General features: G+C 44.1%; 2 protein-coding genes across 2 annotated transcripts in view; one reads left to right on the top strand and one right to left on the bottom strand.

Annotated features, from left to right (window-relative positions):
- Window positions 1–5397, bottom strand: part of LOC139570998 (zinc finger protein ZFP2-like) — a 55752-nt gene extending 50355 nt beyond the window's left edge. The window contains exon 1 of the mRNA XM_071393443.1: window positions 4879–5397. Within this exon, the coding sequence (XP_071249544.1) occupies window positions 4879–4887 (9 nt within the window). The 5' untranslated portion in view covers window positions 4888–5397. The remainder of the gene's footprint in view (window positions 1–4878) is intronic.
- Window positions 5398–16198: 10801 nt separating this feature from the next.
- Window positions 16199–22781, top strand: part of LOC139576017 (zinc finger protein 585A-like) — a 37022-nt gene continuing 30439 nt past the window's right edge. Inside the window, exons 1-4 of the mRNA XM_071402032.1 lie at window positions 16199–16540; window positions 16653–16689; window positions 19586–19766; window positions 20791–21720. Of these exons, the coding sequence (XP_071258133.1) occupies window positions 16536–16540; window positions 16653–16689; window positions 19586–19766; window positions 20791–21720 (1153 nt within the window). The 5' untranslated portion in view covers window positions 16199–16535. The remainder of the gene's footprint in view (window positions 16541–16652; window positions 16690–19585; window positions 19767–20790; window positions 21721–22781) is intronic.

The raw sequence follows: 22781 nt of genomic DNA, 5'->3' as shown, positions 1-22781 counted from the left end.
AAGCCTGTCTAATGGCAGAGTTGTTAGTTTGGCACTGTTGACCAGCACAGATTTTGATAATGTCAAGACAGGAGAAGTAGCATACTAGAATCTATTCTGGATGTTCCAAACTGGTGAGTTTTTCCTGATGCTAGCAAGCATGTATTTGCACACTGCAGAAGAGAAATTGCTATTTACATGTTTATTTGCCCTCCCTTTGGCATATCAGATCACGACTCCAATCTGCTCCTCTTTGCCCATCCACATCGACAGGGCCGGTCAAGTTCCTTTGTGTACACAACACTGACAATCTGAAATGGTCCATCCACACAGACAGTGTGGTGAAGAAGGCTGAACAGCGCCTCTTCAACCTGAGGAGGCTGAAGAAATTCAGCTTGGCCCCTCAGACCCACAAACCTTTACAGATGCACCATTGAGAGCATCCTGTCGGGCTGAATCACCGCCTGGTACGGTAACTGCACCATTCACAACTTCAGGGCTCTCCAGAGGGTGGTGCGGTCTGCCCAAAGCATCACCGGCGGCACAATGCCTGCCCTCCAAGACACTTACAGCACCCAATGTCACAGGAAGGCCAAAAAGATCATTAAGGTCCTCAACCCCCTGTGCCACAGCCTGTTCACCCCGATATCATCCAGAAGGCGAGGTCAGTACAGGTGCATCAAAGCAGGGACCAAGAGACTGGAAAAACAGCTATCTCAAGGCCATCAGACTGTTATAAAGCCATCACTAGCCAGTGTCCACCAAGTACCCTGCCCTGAACTTAGTCACTGTCACTAGCTGACCACCACCCAGTACCCTGCCCTGAACTTAGTCACTGTCACTAGCTGACCACCACCCAGTACCCTGCCCTGAACTTAGTCACTGTCACTAGCTAAACACCACCCAGTACCCTGCCCTGAACTTAGTCACTGTCACTAGCTGACCACCACCCAGTACCCTGCCTTGAACTTAGTCACTGTCACTAGCTAAACACCACCCAGTACCCTGCCCTGAACTTAGTCACTGTCACTAGCTGACCACCACCCAGTACCCTGCCCTGAACTTAGTCACTGTCACTAGCTGACCACCACCCAGTTGCGCTACCATGCACCGTAGAGGTTGCTGCTCTTTGTACATAGACATGGAACACTGGTCACTTTAATAATGTTTACATAATGTTTTACCCACTTCATTTGTATAAATGGTATTCTAGTCAAGGCCATGCTATTCAACTAATATATATATATATATATACACACACACACACACTATTCGATCCTACAGATATAGTAAATATTCCATCCACATATATTGTCTATACATCCTGTGATGGAAAATGTTATCGTGTGAAGAGCCGCCTTGAAAAGGTTCATCTTGTCTAAATGTCAAATAATCCTTGGTTCCTGTCTGTACTTGGTAAAGATATGAAGGGGGGCAACATGACCCCCTCAGGACCATCTGTCAAAACGCCCAGAATATGTTCTATAAGTTAAGACAGGAGGCGGTGCCAGACACGCCGGAACCAACCCTATGAGGATTTCCCCGAGGGAGCTACCTTCAGAACGCTACTTTATACTTCTAAGTTTGACTGACCTCTCCAGCATGCTGATAAAACAATGATTCTTTTAAGATTGACTTTGAGTGTCCCTGTGTTGCATTTACACGACTATCCCATCATACACTACATGACCAAAGGTATAGCGACACCTGCTCGTCGAACAACTCTTAACAAAATCACAGGCATTACTATGGAGTTGGTCCCCCTTTTGCTGCTATAACAGCCTCCACTCTGCTGGGAAGGCTTTCCACTAGCTGTTGGCGCATTGCTGTTGGGACTTGCTTCAATTCAGCCACGACCATTAGTGAGGTTGGGCACTGATGTTGGCCGTTTAGGCCTGGCTCTGGGTCTGGGTTCCAATTCATCCCAAAGGTGTTTGATGGGGTTGAGGACAGGGCTCTGTGCGGGCCAGTGAAGTTCTTCCACACCAATCTCGACAAAACATTTCTGTATTGACCTCGCTTTGTGCACTGTCATGCTGAAACAGGAAAGGGCCTTCCCCAAACTGTTAACACAAAGTTGGAAGAGCAGAATGTCATTGTATGCTATAGCATTAAGAATTCCCTTCACTGGAACTAAGGGGCCTAGCCCGAACCATGAAAAACAGTCCCAGACAATTATTCCTCCTCCACTAAACTTTACAGTTGGCACTATGCATTGGGGCAGGTAGCATTCTCCTGGCATCCACTAAACCCAGATTTGTTCGTCGGCGGCGAGCCTTACGCCACTCCAGCCGACACTTTGCATTGCGCATGGTGATCTTAGGCTTGTGTGCGGCTGCTCAGCTATGGAAACCCATTTCATGAAACTCCCGACCAACAGTTATTCTGCTGACGTTGCGTCCAGAGGCAGTTTGGTACCCAGTATGAAATGTTGGAACTGAGGACCAACGATTTTTACGTGTCTCTGCACTTCAGTACTCGGCGGTCCAGTACTCGGCGGTCCCATTCGGTGAGCTTGTGTGGCGTACCCCGTATTCTTATCGGCAGACTCAACAGCCTTGGTATCTCATATGACTGCCTCGCCTGGTTCACCAACTACTTCTCAGATAGAGTTCAGTGTGTTAAATCGGAGGGCCTGTTGTCCAAACCTCTGGCAGTCTCTATGGGAGTACCACAGGGTTCAATTCTCGGGCTGACTCTTTTCTCTGTTATATCAACGGTGTCATTCTTGCTGCGGGTGATTCCCTGATCCACCTCTACGCAGACGACAACATTCTGTATACATTTGACCCTTCTAAACAAATAACACAAGCACGCTCTAAGGCCACAAGACTGTGTATACCTCCTTCTATGCTCTCAACATGAGGATCTGTACAAACAAAGTAATGGGACTTGCTGAAGCTGCCATCTTGTGCCGTTGTTTTCCACATACATCTTTTTAAGAACTGACTGTGTTAACAAACCTCCAAACGAGCTTCAATGCCATACAACACTCCTTCCGTGGCCTCCAACTGCTTTTAAACGCTAGTAAAACTAAATGCATGCTCTTCAACTGTTCGCTGCCCTCACCCGCTCGCCCGACGAGCATCACTACTCTGGACGGTTCTGACTTAGAATATGTGGACAACTACAAATACCTAGGTGTCTGGCTAGACTGTAAACTTTCCTTTCAGACTCATATTAAACATCTCCAATCCAAAATTAAATCTAGAATCGGCTTCCTATTTTGCAACAAAGCCTCCTTCACTCACGCCGCCAAACATACCCTCGTAAAACTGACTATCCTACCGATACTCGACTTCGGCGATGTCATAGCTAGCTAGTGTTTGTGGTAGAAATTACAACATTGTTATTCAAATTACCTTTTTATATTAGAATATTCTTCAATTAGTACTTTCACACTGTCTGTTGGCCTGAGAGGAGCCTCTGGTGCTTAATGCTGGCAGTTTATTTACAATGCCTTGGTGATAAGACCTAAAGACTACATTCTACTGCATGATTAGTGTCTGTGTGAAATGCTGGTCTGTCTGCCAGGGCCAGGCAAACTCAACCTCCAATTTCTCTCCCACATCGCAAATGGACACTGGACTTCATCTGTTGTGGGAAGGATCTAGTGTCCAATGTTGTATTATCATTTCTGTATAAACAAGTAGTAAATGACCTAGGGACAGACATTTGGCGCCATGTAAATCTTGCTGTCTGTTACTGTCGGTAGCCTTGTATAATTTCACAAATCTGTTACTTATGAGGACTCAGGAGGACAATAAAAAGTAGTAACTTAACCCTGCTTATTTGGGCTTGTAGCTCTACACCATTGGGTGACCGTTAACGCTCCATTACTGCAGTAATTATTAATAGTTTGATGGTTTTGTAGAAATCTATAAGTCTCTCCTTTGATTAGAATAATTATCACGACACATTGCAAAAGTCCATGGCATTCATTTGTAACAGTATAACTTTAAACCGTGCCCTCGCCCAGACCCGGGTGCGAACCAGGGACCCTCTGCACACATCAACAACAGTCACCCACGAAGCATCGTTACCCATCGCACCACCGCTAACTAGCTAGCCATTTCACATCGGTTACACATTGTAAGGTAGCAGCGTGACCATGTTGTTTTTAACTGATGTAGCAAGCTAACCATGTTTTGTGGAAAAATGTAGGACTGCCGTTTGGACATGAACTAGCTATTGTCATCTGTTCTTGTCTGTTAGGTAACTTTAGTAACTTTTTTAACAAACCTTCCATAAACAATTACACCTTTCTTTGCTTGTTCGTTAGCTACCTACAGAGGTTAGCTGCTGTACTTTGGACAAGCATGCTAACGTTAGCTAATAGCAGCTGTATTGTTGCCAAGCAACCGCGTTGCTGACCAAGTTAGAAAGAACTCTTGATGAAGCTGAAAATAAATTAGTAATAGCAGAAATGCTACAAAAAGGTAGCACATCATTGGTTCTTGATGGACGGAAATGTGCACCTGAGGTAGTGCTGGAATAGTGGAGGCAACCCCTGTTTTCTTTGCGACTTGCGGTAACTAAATCAACAGTTATTTAGTAGTTCTAAAATGTCGGAAACATTAACTGGGTTGACCATGCTGTAGGTCAATTAACTTTGTTACATGCAAAACCTTACATGCAAGGTGTAGCTTTGGCCTCTCCATGGTTTTGACTTAACATGCTCGTTGCGCATTGCCTTTTATCAATGTGTGTGCTTAAGGCTAGTAGGCTACTTTGCTGAAGGACAAAATATCCCAAGTGTTTATTACCACCATTTGTTTTATTTTGTCCAGTTGTTCAAATGAAACGAATGATATGGAAGATCAAAGTTGGTGATAACTAGGCCTAGACGTGTTATACGCCACAGTAAGCATATTGTTAATAAAAGTAAGCCAAACTTACCTGATCCATTATTGAAGCTATTCTTCCTTCAGCGTTTCTTCAAATAAAAAAAAGTGACAGTAAATCTGTAGCTAGCCTACACTACAGTTACTTTCTTTGTTGCAGCATTCAGATAAAGCACCGCTAGACCAGAGCAATCACACGTCCTTTTCAATATCAACACTTTAGTGGTGACAAATACATGTCTGATTTAGGCTAATCTCACCTAGATTTTACCTGATCTATTAAAGTAAACGTTCAAAGCCCTATTCACCAAGAATCCTGATGTCTGTTATCGTCTAACTCAACCCGAGAGTCTGTTGGAACAACGTCCTCTTCGAGAGTCCAGATAGTTGTAATTCTCTAAAGCCCAGTAAAGGAAGCCTATAAAATACCAGACTGATTACAGCAGCGCTATCCGTGCGAACCAGTAAAACCCGATGTATGTTCAATGCGACATCTGCAGTGGCCATTTACAGCAATGCAACCTTGGTAGAAGTTAAGACTTCCTGCGATTCAAAGAGCAGAGCTGTTGAAAAAGGAAGTAAACGGTTTTCTTCTTTGGTATTATGGCGGTTCGCATACAACTGTTATAAGTGCATGCCGCCACCTACTGATTTGTCTATTTATCAGCTTACTATTTTGTAGTTCTGTAGAATGAATTCATTACACGTGGAAAAAAATGCCCAAACAACTAACCCTACACCCATTAAAACCTCATTATTCCACTTCTTTGGCCCTCTGATCCTACACTAGGCCAGCAGACTGGGAGGACGGGATATTATCTTCAAAACACCTTGTAACTCTGCAGTAAAATATTGTACACCCAAGTACTTCAACAGCTGCCGCCACAACATCTATCCACTGTGATTTACATTCTATTCCTGTGGTACAGTTGACAACCATGGCTATGAACGCAAAAATAAAAACTTTCCTGAAGCATGTTATTCCTATCACTCTCTATTGACCTCAGCCTAATCACAGGTATCCTCTCAGGATCCTTCACCCTGGACCCATCTCACTCTACTACTCTCTTCACTGCCTCAGCATACAACACCTTCTGCACTAGTCTGATCCTGGTAACCTCCACCTGTCTTTCTCTCACCGGACATGTCTGATCTCCAGCACCATGTGTACCCCTATAGTTTTTAGTTTACACTTTTTCCATCAATACTACACATTCCTTTCTCTCAGGTTCCCCTGTCACTTCTCACATCTAGGAATCTCCCTGCTACACACTGCTGGAAGGAAGTTTTCAAGGAAAGGAGTTTGTGTTTATACAGGAAGTACCGCCTCCCTTACCGTAAACCAATCATGTCAATGTCGAGCTATATGAGCTATTCAGCTTGTAGTCTTAACTCGGAAATGAGTTACCTTTGGCTCGTTCATCCATCCCAATGGGAAAAATGAATGGGGAAAAATGTGGGTTTGGAATAAATACCGAAAATAAGGTCAGCACAGGCTAAGGAGATCTTATACGTTTTTGTTCTATGAGATAATAGCAGTCAGTGAGTATGACCTTAATGAATTATGAAGCCTTTGTGATGTGCTTTTTTAAAATTACATAAATACTTCAAAATTCACGAAGTGACGTTGGCTGATAGATTGTATAGCATCTAAACGTGTGTTTCCAAAGGACCTTATTTTCTGCTTTTATCCAAACACCATTAATTTCCCCATAGGCTTTGTCCAACGAACCATGGCAAAATTAGTGCCTATAAAAAGATGGCATTACTATTTCTCTCTTTAGAGCCCCACAGTGTACGAGTCATAATACCCATAAAACCTAGTGGTCGAACAGGGAAATGGTTCCAATTGTTTTCCACCATTCATTTTTTACATAGGGGATTTTCCATAGGCTTACCCTGGCGAGACATTTTGTTTACCGTGTAACTCTCTCGGACAAGGTGACTTTTATCAATATAGTCGGCTCGATTTACTCTCAAATGTCACTAATGCTAATTAGCATTAAAGTAGACATCATGTAACGCTACAAATCCATAAAAGCTCCTGCACATAATCTCCAGCTGACACCTTTGCTAACAGGTATTGTGTCAATTTAAAGAAATGCAGCAAATTGATTCATTACTACATTTAGTTAACATTAGATAATTAATCCCAACATGCTTATGTTTAATGCTAGATCATTGATTGCAAGATATTAGCTCTTGTCCGTTAGTATTTTAATAAATGCTTAATTAACAGTAAACCTAGACACTTGCATCTCATAGTATTCCGAATGGTGACTCAAGGCTCGCTACCTTGGCTAGCCTCTCAAGGATCGGACCCTATTTTTCCCAATTTTCGCCTAAAATGACATATCCAAATCTAACTTCCTGTAGCTCAGGACCTGAAGCAAGGATATGTATTTCTGATACCATTTGAAAGGAAATACTTTGAAGTTTGTGGAAATGTGAAATTAATTTAGGAGAATATTCTTGTTACTTACAACCTCATGCCGATCCTGTAGAGGCTAGATTCATTGATACAATTATGGGCCTATAGCATTCACATAATATTGGGAGTCAGTGAAAATATTCTTTACTCTTCACCTTCTTCTGGCAACGGTCCATACTTGATCCCTTACTCTTAATAATTTACGTTGATAATCTTCACCTTTTCCAAATGTGTATTTTGGTCCTGTTTCGTCCAACAATACATTACGTTATCAAAGTATGTTTGTCTATTTTATGTTTCTATCTTAAAATATGTTTGTCTTACCGTCTTCTGGTAGCCCATTATGGTGTAGGGGTCCGGTCAGGGGTCCTCCCCGCCCGAGGCCTGGCCACTTTGTAAAGGTCATTTTTATTACGATTCAGAACAACATTAGTGAAGTAACACATTAAACATTGGTTTAGGTGTTATTACATGATCGGTTTAAGTTATTACATTACTCATTAAAACAGTTGTTACTCACCTGATAAAGTAACTAATTACATGAAATGGAAAAGTTATTACTATAATAATTCAACATTTTATCATATTAACCAATAAGATATTACATTTACCGGTTTTATTACATTATACATCTAAAAGTTATTACATTAACCGTTGTTACAAGACAGTATACATAGTTCTTTCCTTGACCTCATGAATATTATTATTCAATATATTATGGATTAGTTTTAGTATCATTTTAATCCACTATATATCACTTTAATTGTATATTTTTATAATAACTTCCTATTTATAAGATAATGGATTGAATTCATATTCAATTGGATACATTAATATACACATTGTTGAAACATTATTCAACATAATGACATTTTATTATAATAGTATCATGAGTATATGAAAGAAGATACAACTATCAACATCCCTCCCACACACACACACACACAGGTTCCCTATAACATTTTCTATGATAACATTTATCCATTTAGATCAATGTGTGATATTACATAGACACAGGGGAGACCTGATCCTAGATCAGAGCTGCGTATTATGCTGCACAGAGGTTACCATGGTGAACAGACTAAGGAAACTGTTTAAGAATGGGAGATTGATATGACTGTTCATAGACAGACCTCGGGTTTGTTCGCTGGTGTGAATTCAGGCTCCCTGATTGACTGAAGCTCTTTCCACACTGATCACAGCTATAAGGCTTCTTTCTCTCCAGCGTGTGTTATCTTTTGTCTATTCAGGGTGTAAGCAACAGTGAACCTCTTCCCACACTGATCACAGTTATAAGGCTTCACTCATGTGTGTGTTAGCTTGGGTATGGTTAGGGCTCCTGCACTAACAAAGCTTTCCCCACAATCAAGGCAGGGGTAAGGCTTCTCCCCTGTATGAATTCTCAGATGAGATTTGAAGGTGTTAGAAGCAGAGAAACTCTTCCCACACTGTGAACATCTAAGGTTTCTCTCCCGTGTGAATCCGCTGGTGAATAATGAAGCCACTCTGTCTACTGAAACTCTTCCCACAGTCAGAGCAGCAGTGGTCATGTTTCTTCCCTATATGTCTCTGCTGGTGTTTCTTGAGATGTTCTGATCTGGAGAGATTCTTCTTTGTCTCGTCGGCAACATGATGTGGTTGAGGATCCCCAGAAAAGTCCCTCCCACTGAGAGAGCGACGGTTAGGAGTGTCCCCTGTGAAACAAAGACATTGAATAACTAGGTTTTGGAAATATGGGTATATTAACAATTTGGGTTAAGTACCTTGCTCAAAAGGCACAGACAGATTTTTTCACCTAGTCTGCTCAGAGAACCAGCAACCTTTCAATGAGTGGCCCAATACTTTAACCACTAGGCTACCTGCTGCCCTTTTCATCAGTTTATTAGATACACACCGCTTAACGAAACTGGATAGATAATTAACTGGCCACTCAGTGTTTTACTGTTTACAAATCAATTAATAGAAGCAGATTGTAGTCTCATCCACACAACCCATTGTTCTTACTTGATGAAATCAAATCTCCCTCGTGTCCTTCTCTCACAGTTCCACTCTGCCCTGGTGTTTTCCTGCAGTCTACCAGCCGCACAGACACCCTCTTCAGACCCAGCAGTAAGGTGCTACCAGGAGAGTTGTGACCAGGGGACTCCGGCAGGGTGGAGGGGGACGGGCTAGCTCTGTCCTGGTGACCACAGAAGTATTGTACATAGAATATCATGAGACCAAACATTTGATTACATTTGTCTAAATCTCTGCTTGATTGCTGCATCCTTAATACCTGAAGTGTGTAATTGTTGACTACTTTCCACAAATGTCTAGTTTTTTTCAATCACTTTGGCAAATGTTTTAAATGGAAGTGGTATATTTTTTACAGATGCAAAAACGTATAACAATTCTAAATGCCCCTTGTCTTATGTTCAGAACCTTTAAGCAGTCATTGGAGTTGAACACATCTTTCACCCCTGAGTTCATCTTGGTTAACCCAGAACTAATGTCTCACGTAATTGTTCAGCCGCTCTATTTAGATCTGGGTTCATGCGTGTTAGGAGAGCTTCAGAGATGCTGGAACGAGGAGCTCCACCCTCTCAAGATACGGGCCAAATGTCCCCTCCCCTTTCCAAAATTCAGAGGACACCAACACCTGCGAAAACGTGATTTGTCATAATAACCAGAGAGGAAAAACCTAAACACCTGAACTACTGCTGCTCATTATGATGTAGTATTTAGAGCCAAATCCATCAATTATTTGGTTTTACCTAAATTAAATATGTCAATTTATACAGTTATGCCCATGTACAATAGAGCCACGTCTTTCTGGTGCCTTTTACAGCCTGTTTCTAGCCTAAAGCATTGCAGAGTTATGCATCCTATACATTTATATAATCAGGGTTTGGGGGGCATTAGCCCCCTCCACACCCAAGCACCACACCACTGGAATGAACGTTGACAAATATCCAACACATGGGCTAGTCCACCATCCAGATCAGAGCTGTAAATACAATCAAGCCTGTCTAATGGCAGAGTTGTTAGTTTGGCAATGTTGATCAGCACAGATTTGGATAAAAATGTCAAGACAGGAGAAGGAGCATACTAGAATGTATTCTGGATGTTCCAAACTGGTGAGTTTTTCTGATGCTTGCAAGCAGGACTGTTTTGCTATCACAGACTGGAACATGTTCCGGGATTCTTCCGATTGAATTGAGGAGTACACGATAACAGTCACTGGCTTCATCAATAAGTGCATCGAGGATGTCGTCCCCACAGTGACTGTATGTACATACCCCAACCAGAAGCCATGTATTACAGGCAGCATTGAGCTAAATGGTAGAGCTGCCACTTTCAAGGTGCGGGACTCTAACCCGGAAGCTTATAAGAAATCCTGCTATGCCCTCCGACGAACCATCAAACAGGCAAAGTGCCAATACAGGGCTAAGATTGAATTGTACTACACCGGCTCTGACGCTCGTCTTATGGGGCAAGGCTTGCAAACTATTAGACTACAAAGGGAACCAGAGCCGCGAGCTACCCAGTGACCCGAGCCTACCAGATGAGCTAAATCGCTTCTACGCTCGCTTCGAGGCAAGCAACAGTGAAGCATGCATGAGAGCATCAGCTGTTACAGACGCTCTCCGTAGCCGACGTGACTAAGACCTTTAAAACAGGTCAACATTCACAAGGCTGCGGAGCCAGACGTATTACTAGGACGCATGCTCCGGGCATCTGCTGACCAACTGGCAGGTGTCTTCACTGACATTTTCAACATGTCCCTGATTTGAATCTGTAATACCAACATGTTTCAAGCAGACCACCATAGGTCCTGTGCCCAAGACCACTAAGGCAACCTGCCTAAATGTTTACAGACATGTAGCACTCACGTCCGTAACCATGAAGTGCTTTGAAAGGCTGGTAATGGCTCACATCAACACCATTATCCCAGAAACCCTAGACCCACACCAATTTGCATACCTCCCAAACAGATCCACAGATGATGTAATCTCTATTGCACTCCACACTGCCCTTTCCCACCTGGACAAAAGGAACACCTATGTGAGAATGCTATTCATTGACTACAGCTCAGCATTCAACACCATAGTACCCTCAAAGCTCATCACTAAGCTAAGGATCCTGGGATTAAACACCTCCCTCTGCAGCTGGATCCTGGACTTCCTGATGGGCCGCCCCCAGGTGGTGACAGTAGGTAGCAACACATTTGCCACGCTGATCCTCAACACTGGAGCCCCTCAGGGGTGCGTGCTCAGTCCTCTCCTGTACTCCCTGTTCACCCACGACTGCGTGGCCAGGCATGAATCCAACACCATCATTAAGTTTGCTGATGACACAACCGTGGTAGACCTGATCACCGACAACGACGAGACAGCCTATAGGGATGAGGTCAGAGACCTGGCCGGGTGGTGCCAGAATAACAACCTATCCCTCAACGTAACCAAGACTAAGGAGATGATTGTGGACTACAGGAAAAGGAGGACCGAGCACGTCCCCATTCTCATCGACGGGGCTGGAGTGGAGCAGGTTGAGAGCTTCGAGTTCCTTAATGTCCACATCAACAACAAACTAGAATGGTCCAAAACACACCAAGACAGTCGTGAAGAGGGCACGACAAAGCCTCTTCCCCCTGAGGAAACAAAAAATATCAGATTGCCAAAAGGTTCTACAGCTGCAACAGCGAGAGCATCCTAACTGGTTGCATCACTGCCTGGTATGGCAAATGCTTGACCTCCGACCGCAAGGCACTACAGAGGGTAGTGCGAACGGCCCAGTACATTACTGGGGCTAAGCTGCCTGCAATCCAGGACCTCTACACCAGGCGGTGTCAGGGGAAGGCACAAAAAATGGTTAAAGACTCCAGCCACCCCAGTCAGATACTGTTCTCTCTGCTACTGCACGGCAAGCGTTACCAGAGCGCCAAGTCTAGGACCAAAAGGCTTCTCAACAACTTCTACCTCTAAGCCATAAGACTCCTGAACGGGTAATCAAATGGTTACCCGGACTATTTGCATTGTGCCCCCCCTCACTCCTCTTTTACGCTGCTGCTACTCTCTGTTTATCAAATATGCATAGTCACTTTAACTATACATTCATGTACATACTACCTCAATTAGCCAGACTGACCTGTGCCCCCGCACATTGGCTACCCAGACTATCTGCATTGTGTCCCGCCACCCACTACTCGCCAACCCTTCTTTTACGCTACTGCTACTCTGTTTATCATATATGCATAGTCACTTTAACCATACCTACATGTACATACTACCTCAATTAGCCCGACTAACCGGTCCCTGTATAAAGCCTCGATACTGTATATCTCTACTGTTATTATTCACTGTCTTTTTACTGTTGTTTTTCATTTCTTTACTTATCTATTGTTCACCTAATTCCTATTTTTCACTTTAAATTGCACTGTTGGTTAGGGCCTGTAAGTAAGCATTTCACTGTAAGGTCTACTACACCTGTTGTATTCGGCGCACGTGACAAACTTTGATTTGAAGGCATTTGCACTCTGCAGTGGACAACGTGCTGTTTACATGTGTATTTTCCCTCCTCTGACCTCCCTCCGGCAAATAGGATCACGACTCAAATCTGCTCCGCTCTGCCCATCCATATCAACGTGGCTGGTCAAGTTCCTTTGTGTACACATCACTGACAATCTGAAATAGTCCACCCATACAGATAGTGTGGTGAATTAGGCTCAACAGCGTATCTTCAACCTCAGGGAGGCTGAAGAAATATGTTTTGGTCCTTGTGGAGCTCACAGATTTTTACAGACGCACCATTGAGAGCATCCTGTCGGGCTGTATCACCGCCTGGTACGGTAACTGCACCTTTAGCAACTTCGGGGCTCTCCAGAGGGCGGTGCGGTCTGCCCAACGCATCACCGGGGGCAAACTACATGCCCCCCAGGACACCTACACCACCCAATGTCACAGGAAGGCCAAAAAGATCATCAGGTCATCAACCACCCAAGCCACGGCCTGTTCAAGCCATTATTATCCAGAAGGCGAGGTCAGTACAGGTACATCAAAGCTGGGACCGAGAGACTGAAAAACAGCTTCTATCTAAAGGCCATCAGACTTTTAAATAGCCATCACTAGCCGGTGTCCACCAAGTACCCTGCCTTAAACTTACTCACTGTCACTAGCTGACCACCACCCAGCTGCGCTACCATGCAGCTTAGAGGCTGCTGCCCTATGTACATAGACATGGAACACTGGTCACTTTACATACATGTAAAAGAATGGAATTCTTGAAATGTACACACCTGCACAATCATACACACACATACAGATTTATAAAAAAAATGTACTGAATGAATCTGTAGGTCTTATAGTCAATGAGCCAGGGGGCTCACGTGGGGTGAAAATGTATTTTAAAAGTTTGTTGGAAAATGTGTTCTATCATTGCAGCAATGGTAGCTTTCTGTGTTTATCAATATTTCTATTCATCCCTCCATCCCATTTAGTTTTCCCATAGTGGTTTTACCCTATGACAATGTCAGCATATACTACATCAGGTTATTACTCATGTTTACCCTTTAATCATATATCATTGGAAATATTAGATTCATAGCTATCCATCAGACACATCTTCAGAATGTTCAGATCGACAGAAATGTGATCTTTGAAATCTAGGATGCATATCAGTTTTACCTGTCATTGCTTTAAAAAGAAAATTATACATTTTAACTTGGTTTGACAAGTGGTTCTGAAACGTCATAAAATTACCTTTCAAAAGTGTCCAGGATCCGGGCGGGGAGCACCCTTGACCGGACCCCCACCACAACCCCATCAATGGGCTACCACCTCCACCCTGACCACCACTCCTCAGAGAGGTCACTACACGCCTCAGAGGAGTCTGATGTCAAAGTCAGAAGACTGTAAGAGTGCAACATATTTACAGATAGAAACATAAAATAGACAAACATAGTTTGATAATATAATGTGTTGTCAGTTGGAGGAAACAGGACAAAAATACACATTAGGAAAAGGTGAAGATCATTGAAGCAAATGAAAAAGAGTAACGGGATCAAGTATGGACCGTTGCATGAAGAAGGTGAAGAGTAAAGAATATTTTGACTATGACTCCAATCTTATGTGAATGCTAAAGGCCCATAATTGTATCAATGAATCTAGCCAAGGTAGCGAGCCTTGAGTCACCACTCAGAATACTATACGATGCAAGTGTCTATGCATTTATTAAACGACTAAAAGACAAGAGCTAATATCTTGCAATCAATGACCTCGCATTGAAGGTAAGAATCTCTGGATTAACTATCTAATGTTAACTAAATGTAGTAATGAATAAACTTGCTGCATTTCTTTAAATTGACAATTCTGTGACCTGTCATGGGCAAGTTTTAAATTGACACAATACCTGTTAGCAAAGGTGTCAGCTGGAGATTATGTGCAGGAGCTTTTATGGATTTGTAGTCTTGCATGATGTCTACTTTAATGCAAATTAGCATTAGTGACATTTGAGAGTAAATCGAGCCGACTATATTGATAAAAGTCACCTTCTCCGAGAAAGATTTTCACGGTAATCAAAATGTCTCGCCAGGGTAAGCCTATGGGAAATCCCCTATAGGGAAAAATGAATGGTGGAAAACAATTGGAACCATTTCCCTGTTTGGCCACTAGGTTTTATGGGATTATGACTCGTCCACTGTGGGGCACTAAAGAGAGAACTGGTAATGGCATCTTTTTATAGGCACTAATTTTGCCATGGTTCGTTGGACAAAGCCTACGGGGAAAATGTAACGGTGTTTTTGTATGGTGTTTGGATAAATGACGAAAATAAGGACCGTTGTAAACACACGTTTAGGAGATCTTATTAGTTTTGTTCCAGAATCTTTATCAGCTAACGTCACTTGTGAATTTATTTAACTAAAGAAGCATATAAATCACAAACGCTACATTATTCATAAAGGTCATATTAACTGAATGTTATTATCTCATAGAACAAAGCGTATAAGATCTCCTCAGCCTGTGCTGACCTTATTTTCAGTGTTTATTCCAAAACTTCAATTTTTTTCCCATTGGGATGACTGAACGAGCCAAAGGTAACTCATTTCCGAGTTAAGACTACAAGCTGAAGAGCTCATTTAGCTCGACATTGACATGATTTGTTTACGTTGGGGAGGTACTTCCTGTATAAACACGAATTCCCTTCCTAGACTACTTCCTTCCAGCATCCTAGATGTGAGAAGTGGGCAGGAGGACATGAAAGAAAGAAATGTGTAGAAGATGGGTCCAGGGTGAGGGATCCTGAGAGGATACCTGTGATTAGGCTGAGGTCAATAGAGATTGATAGGAATAACATGCTACAGAAAGTTTTTTTTTTTTTGTTTTCATGGCCATGGTTGTCAACTGTACCACAAGAATAGAATGTAAATCACAGTGGATAGATGTGGTGGCAGCTGCAGAGAAGTACTTGGGTGTACAATATTTTACTGCAGAATTACAAGGTCTTTGAACGATAATATCCTGTCCTCCCAGTCTGCTGGCCTGGTGTAGAATCAGATGGCCAAAGTAGTGGAATAATGATGTTTTAATGGGTGTAGGTGTAACAGTATAACTTTCCGTTGTCCCCTCGCCCCGACCCGGGCGCGAACCAGGGACCTTCTGCACACATCAACAACTGACACCCACGAAGTGTCGTTACCCATCGCTCCACAAAAGCCGCGGCCCTTGCAGAGCAAGGGGCAACCCTACTTAAGTCTCAGAGCAAGTGACGTAACTGATTGAAATGCTACTAGCGCGTACCCGCTAACTAGCTAGCCATTTCACATCCGTTACATAGGGTTAGTTTGTTTTTAACAAAGTGTAAAGAATTCTTTCTACAGAATAGTAGGCTGATACACAGCCAATTCACTAGGTGGCAGCATGCACCAATAGTCATTGTTTGCGGACTGCCATAACTCTGAAGAAGAAGAAGACCACTTCCTTCACAGCTCTGCTCGGTGAAGCGGAATAAGTATACATCCACTGATTATGGAGGTTGCATTGCTATAAATCCTTCATGGCCACTGCAGACGTCGGATTAAACATACATCAGGTTTTACTGGTTCCCTGAACGTATAGCGCTGCAGTAATTAGTCTGGTATTTTATAAGCTTCCCTTACTGGGCCTCAAGACAATTAAAACGATCTGGAATCTCGAGGACGTCGTTCCAACAGACCCTCGGGTAGAGGTAGACGATAACAGACAACAGGATTCTTGGTGGATAGGGTGTTGAACGTTTTTTTGACTCTAATAGAACCAGTAAAATATATGAAGTAAGATTCCTTTAGATTAATCGAGTTTTGATTTGATTGCTTTGGTCTAGCTGAGAAATTAACTGGAGTGTAGGCTAGCTACAGATTAACTGTCACGTTTTTTTATTTGAAGAAACGCTGAAGAAAGAATAGCTTCCACGATGGATCGGGTAAGTTATGTTGACTTTTATTAACAGTATGCCTACTGTGGTGTATAACATGTCTAGTTATCATCTTTGATCTTCCATATCCATTCGTTCCATTTGAACAGCTGGACAAAATAAACAATGGTGGTAATAAACACTTGGGATATTTTGTCCTTCAGCAAAGTACCCTACTAGCCTAAAGCACACACATTGATACAAGGCAATGCGCAACGAGCAGGTAATGGAGAAATAATGAGGCTAAAGCTACATCTTCCAATAGGGGTGCGTGGGTAAAGTCACCGGGAAGCCAAGGCAGAAAAATAGCCATATTACAACCTATGTGTTGTGATAATTGTTTTGTTTGCTCTATAACCTGTTAGTTCATATGCCTTGACACAGCCGAGACAAGAAGGTGGCAGAATAAATTCAACTACACCTTTTGTTCAATCATAAAACCGGAGAGGAACATCTGTCCAGTTGAGTAGACAAAACATGTAGCATGTAACAAACAGTTACACGACCTTCAGAACGGTCAAGCAAGTGAATGTTCCTCACATTTCTGAATACTAAACAACTATTGATTTAGAGTTACCACAAGTCGAAAATGAAACATTCTATTCAAGCACCATTACAATTTAAACATCCTCTAATCACCTATGCTTAGTCTATCACAGTGACAACTAAAATATACCAAAAACCAGGGGTGCAACTTTCACTGGGGATGGAGTGAACATGTCCCCCCCACATTCTGAAATTGAATTTTTGTCCCCCTCAGTTTTATTATTGGAATGTGATACAACATGAGGTAGGGGTGTGCTTTAGGACCACGCGGACCCCTCCGAGTGTCGGAGTGGTCAGGTAGGCTATTTGGAGTGTTTAATCAGTATGTCCACCCACCTCTAAAACCAAAGATGCGCCCCTGGCAAACAATTATTTAGTCCGATCAACCTAAGCTTAATATGATGCTAGGCAGGTAGCCTAGTCGTTAGAGTGTTGGACTTGTAACCAAAAGGTTGCAAGATCGAATCCCTGAGCTGAGAAGGTAAAAATCTGTTGTTCTGCCCCAGAACAAGGCAGCTAACCCAGTGTTCCTAGGCCGTCATTGAAAATAAGAATTTGTGGGGGCCTCCCGGGTGGCACTGTGGTCTAGGGCACTGCATCGCAGCGCTAGCTGTGCCACCAGAGACTCTGGGTTCGCGCCCAGGCTCTGTCACAGCCGGCCGCGACCGGGAGGTCCGTGGGGCGACGCACACGGTCTGGTAGAGCTGTGCTGTGCTGAGGCGGGCCTGGTCTGGTAGCCTGGGAGGGAGGTTGTATGAGCTGTTGAAGAGGGTGGTGTGGAGGGAAGTGTGGCTTGCAATGCTCCAAACACTGCACTGGGCCTGTGACTGAGTACGGTTTGGGCATAGCTCTGTGTATCTGCATGCAGTTCCTGGGAGAGAAGTGGTGTGGGGGGCAGTGTTGCTCGCCTGTTCTCCAGTCTCTGTGAGGCATCACAGGATGCAGGTCTAAAGGAGTGTCTGATTTTGTCTCAGGGAGTTGGCGGCTGGTCTGCTGCTCCTGTGGGGTGAGGTGGACTGGCCACCCAGTGCAACATACTGGCGAAGGTGGAGACTGCCTCTGTACAGGCGTACATTGTCCTAAAGACAGTCCAGGCTGAGGGTGGGACAGTAGGCCAGGTGCACGTTGGACCAGGTGCACGTTGGACCAGGTGCACGTTGGACCAGGTGCACGTTGGACCATAGCACACAGTCCCGAGAGAGGCTGGCATTTACCCTCTGCATGGTGGCAGGGTGGAAATCTCTCCAGTGGAGCAGGGTAGATGTTACTGTCTTTGCAAGGGGGGAAATGGTGGAGGCCATCTATGTCACTCCCCTTAGTGATGTGGTCACCCTCTCCTGTTGGGCATGCAGGTCATTGGTCCACGTGTGAATGATGATATGGCTTGGGGAGCCAAGCTGGGCCACAGTAGCTCTGTCTGTTGTGGGGCACCATAACTTCGACATCATTTTATTTGGGAAAAGTTGATGCTCTAATATAAACTTGCCATTTGATTGATAGGAGTAATTACAAGCCATGAGATGGGGATGGAGGGGGTCAGCTGGGTTGGTGTATTGTTTGGTTGGATTGGTTTGTAGGTTCTGATTCAGCTGTTGGCCTGGTCCAAGGTGTTTGTGGAACTCTTTATAGAGTGGATGGTGGTGGCTGAGAAATACCTGCCTTGGCTCATGTAGCTCATTCTACAGGGCCCCCATGTGGCCAGTGTTGACTGTACTGGACAGTTCCTCTCTAAGTCTGAGGACTTCCATCCTGAGAGCCTGGTTGTCGTCCTCAACATTTTTCATTGCACACTGCTGCTCCCAGATCTCCTCCCTATGCTGACGCACCAGGCTGATCATCTCCATATAAGATGCTGTGGTACTGCAGGTGTCACGCCTGAGAGAGGCATGCTCAGGGCTGTGTCTGCTGCAGGTGATGGAGGGAGAGGGACACTGGGGACTACATACTGGGGCACAGAGGGAGTGGAGGCTGCTGTAGGTAGTGACAGTGGAGATGTTGTAAGTACAGCAACAAGAGGTTTTATTTAGTCGAAGTAGTAGACCCAATCAATCAGAAATGTTTGGTCTAGCCTCCTGAGTGGGGCAACGGTCTAAGGCCGCTACAGAACCGGGTTCAATCCCTGGTGCGGCTGGCTTACGGGTGAAGCGAGCAGTGTGTCAAGAAGCAATGGGGCTTGGCAGGGTTGTATTTCGGGAGGACACATGGCTCTCAACCTTCGCCTCTCCCGAGGCCGTACTGGAGTTGCAGCGATGGGACAAGACTGTTAATTACCAATTGGATATCATGAAATAGGGGGGTAATATAGATATAGATATTTGGTCTAATGATATTCTATGTACAATACTTCTGCGGTCAACAGGACAGAACTAGCACCTTCCCCTCCACCCTGCCAGAGTCCCCGGGTTGCAACTCTCCCGGTAGTGCCTTACTGCTGGGTCTGAAGAGGGTGTCTTCGTTGCTGATCGACTGCAGGAAAACACCAGGGCAGAGTGGAACTTCGAGAGGTGGACACGAGGAAGATGGAGATTTGATTTCATCAAGTAAGAACAATGTTGTATGTGGATTAGACTAAATCTGCTTCTGAAACATCTGTTAATTGATCGATAAACAAGATACACTCATTGCCAGTTTATTAGGTACACCCATCTTGTACCGGATCGGAGCCGCCTTTTCCTCCAGAACAGCCTGACTTCTTCGGGATATGGATTCTCCAAGGTGCCGGAAATTTTCCAGAGGGATGTTGATCCATGCTGACGCGATGGCATCACGCAGTTGCTGCAGATTGGACGGCGTCACATTCATGCTGCCAACGTCCCGTTCCATCTCATCCCAATGATACTCTATTGGGTTTGGTCAGCAACAATGTTCAGATTGGCTGTGACGTTAAATCGTTGCTCAATTGGTATCAAGGGACCTAACGTGTGCCAGGAAGACATTCCCCACACCAGTACACTGCCGCCAGGCTGGATGGGTCCATGGGCTCATGCTTTACACACCAAATCCAGACTGCCATCAGCATGACGCAACAAAAAACGGGATTTGTCGGACCAGGTAATGTTTTCCGATCCTCAATTGTCTAGTGTTGATGGCGTGCCCTCTGGAGACGTTTCTTGTTTTCAGCTAATAGGAGTGGAACCCGGTGTGGTTCTCTGCTGTAATAGCCCACCCGTGACGAGGATCGACTAGTTATGCGTTCCGTGATGCCGTTCTGCACACCACTGGTGTACTGCGCTGTTATTTTTTTGTGGCCCGCCTGTTAGCTGGCACGATTCTTGCCATTCTCCTTCAACCTCTCTTATCAACGAGCTGTTTTCACCCACAGGACTGCCGCTGACATTGTCTTTTGTTTGTCACTCGTTTTGCCTATTCTAATGTTTAATCAAACCGTAACTGAATGTCTCTACCTGTCTGCCTGTTTTAGGTAGCAAGCCACAGCCACGTGACTCACTGTCTGTAGGTGTACCTAATAAACTGGTCACTAAGTGTACTGTATTTATTGATGATAATTTTTGTTTATGGACCCGTATTTCATAAACCTAGTAATTCAATGTCTTTGTTTCACAGGGGACACATCTAAACGTGGTCTCGGTGGGAGGGGCTTATCTGCTCAACTTAAACCACATGTTGCTGATGAGGCAGAGAAGTGTCTCTCCAGGTCAGAACACTTCAAGAAACATCAGCAGAGACGTACAGGGAAGAAACCTCCACACTGCTGCTCTGACTGTGGGAAGAATTTCACTAGCCGGAGTTGCTTCATTATTCACCAGCGGATTCACACCGGCGAGAGACCGTACTTCTGCTCTCAGTGTGGGAAGAGGCACATCTCTGCAGGGCGTCTTAAAGAACACCAAAGAATCCATACAGGAGAGAAACCTTACAGATGCTCACAGTGTGGGAAGAGTTTTGCTCTATCTGGCACCTTAAAATCTCATCTGAGAATCCATACAGGCGAGAAACCGTACTGCTGCTCTCAGTGTGGGAGGAGTTTTACTGTATCTACCGCCTTAAAATCTCATCTGAGAGTTCATACAGGGGAGAAACCGTACTGCTGCTCTCAGTGTGGGAAGGGTTTTACTGTATCTAGTGCCTTAAAATCGCATTTGATAATTCATACTGGCGAGAGGCCTTACCCCTGCCTTCGTTGTGGGAAAAGCTTTGTTAGTGCAGGAAACCTAACTGTACACAAGCGGATACACACTGGAGAGAGGCCTTATAGCTGTGATCAGTGTGGAAAGAGCTTTGCTCTAGCTTCCGTGCTGACTTCCCACCGGCGCATACACACTGGAAAGAAACCGTATACCTGTGAACAGTGTGGGAAGAGCTTTGCCGTAGCTTCCTCCCTGAGTAGACACCAGCGAACACACACTGGAGAGAAGCCTTATGTCTGTCTATGTGGAAAGAGCTTTGCTCAGTTAGGGACAATGAAAAGTCACCAGAAAACAAAAACGTGCCGTATTTCCTCTCCCTCCTATACGGCACCGGTTCCAGATCCCTAAATAAACTTCTAGTGAACAATCATATCCATCTACCATTGTTAAACAGTTGACTTAGTCTGATCACCATGGTAACCTCTGGAGGATAATATTCAGCTCTGATCTAGGATCAGGTCTCCCCTGTCTCTATGTAATATCACACATTGGGATCTAAATGGATAAATGTTATCATACAAAATTTCATAGTGAACCTCTGTGTATGTGTGTGTGTGTGTGTGTGTGTGGGGGGGGATGTTGAAAATTGTATCGTCTGTCATATACTCATGATACTATTATTATATCTCATTATGTAGAATAATGTTTCAATAATAGGTGTATATTCATGTATTTAATTAATCAATAAATTCAATCCATTATCTTATAAACAAGATATCACTTTAATGTTATAGTTTTCTTGTGTGAGCAAGATGGCGCCAACAGAAAGGGTCGCCTCGCTTCTAGTCTAGCCGGGAAGAACTATTGGATATCAGAGCGACGTCAACTTACCAACATTAACGCAAGGAATACAACTTTCCCGATGCGGATCCTTTGTTCGCACCACCACCCAGGGCATTCGATCTGATTCCAGAGGCCGACCCAAAACAACGTCGCCGCAGAAGTGGTAGACGGAGCGGCCTTCTGGTCAGAATTCGGAGGCGTGCACAACACCCACAGCTTCCGAGTATATTACTCACTAATGTCCAGTCTCTAGATAACAAGGTAGATGGAATTAGGTCAAGGGTTGCTTTCCAGAGAGACATCAGGGATTGTAACATACTCGGTTTCACAGAAACATGGCTCTCTCGGGATACGTTGTCGGAGTCCGTACAGCCACCGGGATTTTTGACAGAAATTCTTGACACTGACAGAAATAAACAAATCTCCGGGAAGATGAAGGGCGTGTTGTTGGTTTCATGATTAATGACTCATGGTGTAATCGTAACAACATACAAGAACTCAAGTCCTTTTGTTCACCTGACCTAGAATTCCTCACAATCAAATGCAACCGTATTATCTCCCAAGATAATTATCGTCTGTTATTGTCACAGCCGTGTATATCCCCCCTCAAGCCGATACCACGAC

Source organism: Salvelinus alpinus, chromosome 1 (assembly GCF_045679555.1).
Source record: "Salvelinus alpinus chromosome 1, SLU_Salpinus.1, whole genome shotgun sequence".
NCBI classification, from domain to species: domain Eukaryota; kingdom Metazoa; phylum Chordata; class Actinopteri; order Salmoniformes; family Salmonidae; genus Salvelinus; species Salvelinus alpinus.
The sequence above is the reverse complement of the archived record's forward strand: the minus strand, read 5'-3'. Positions and strand labels throughout refer to the sequence as shown.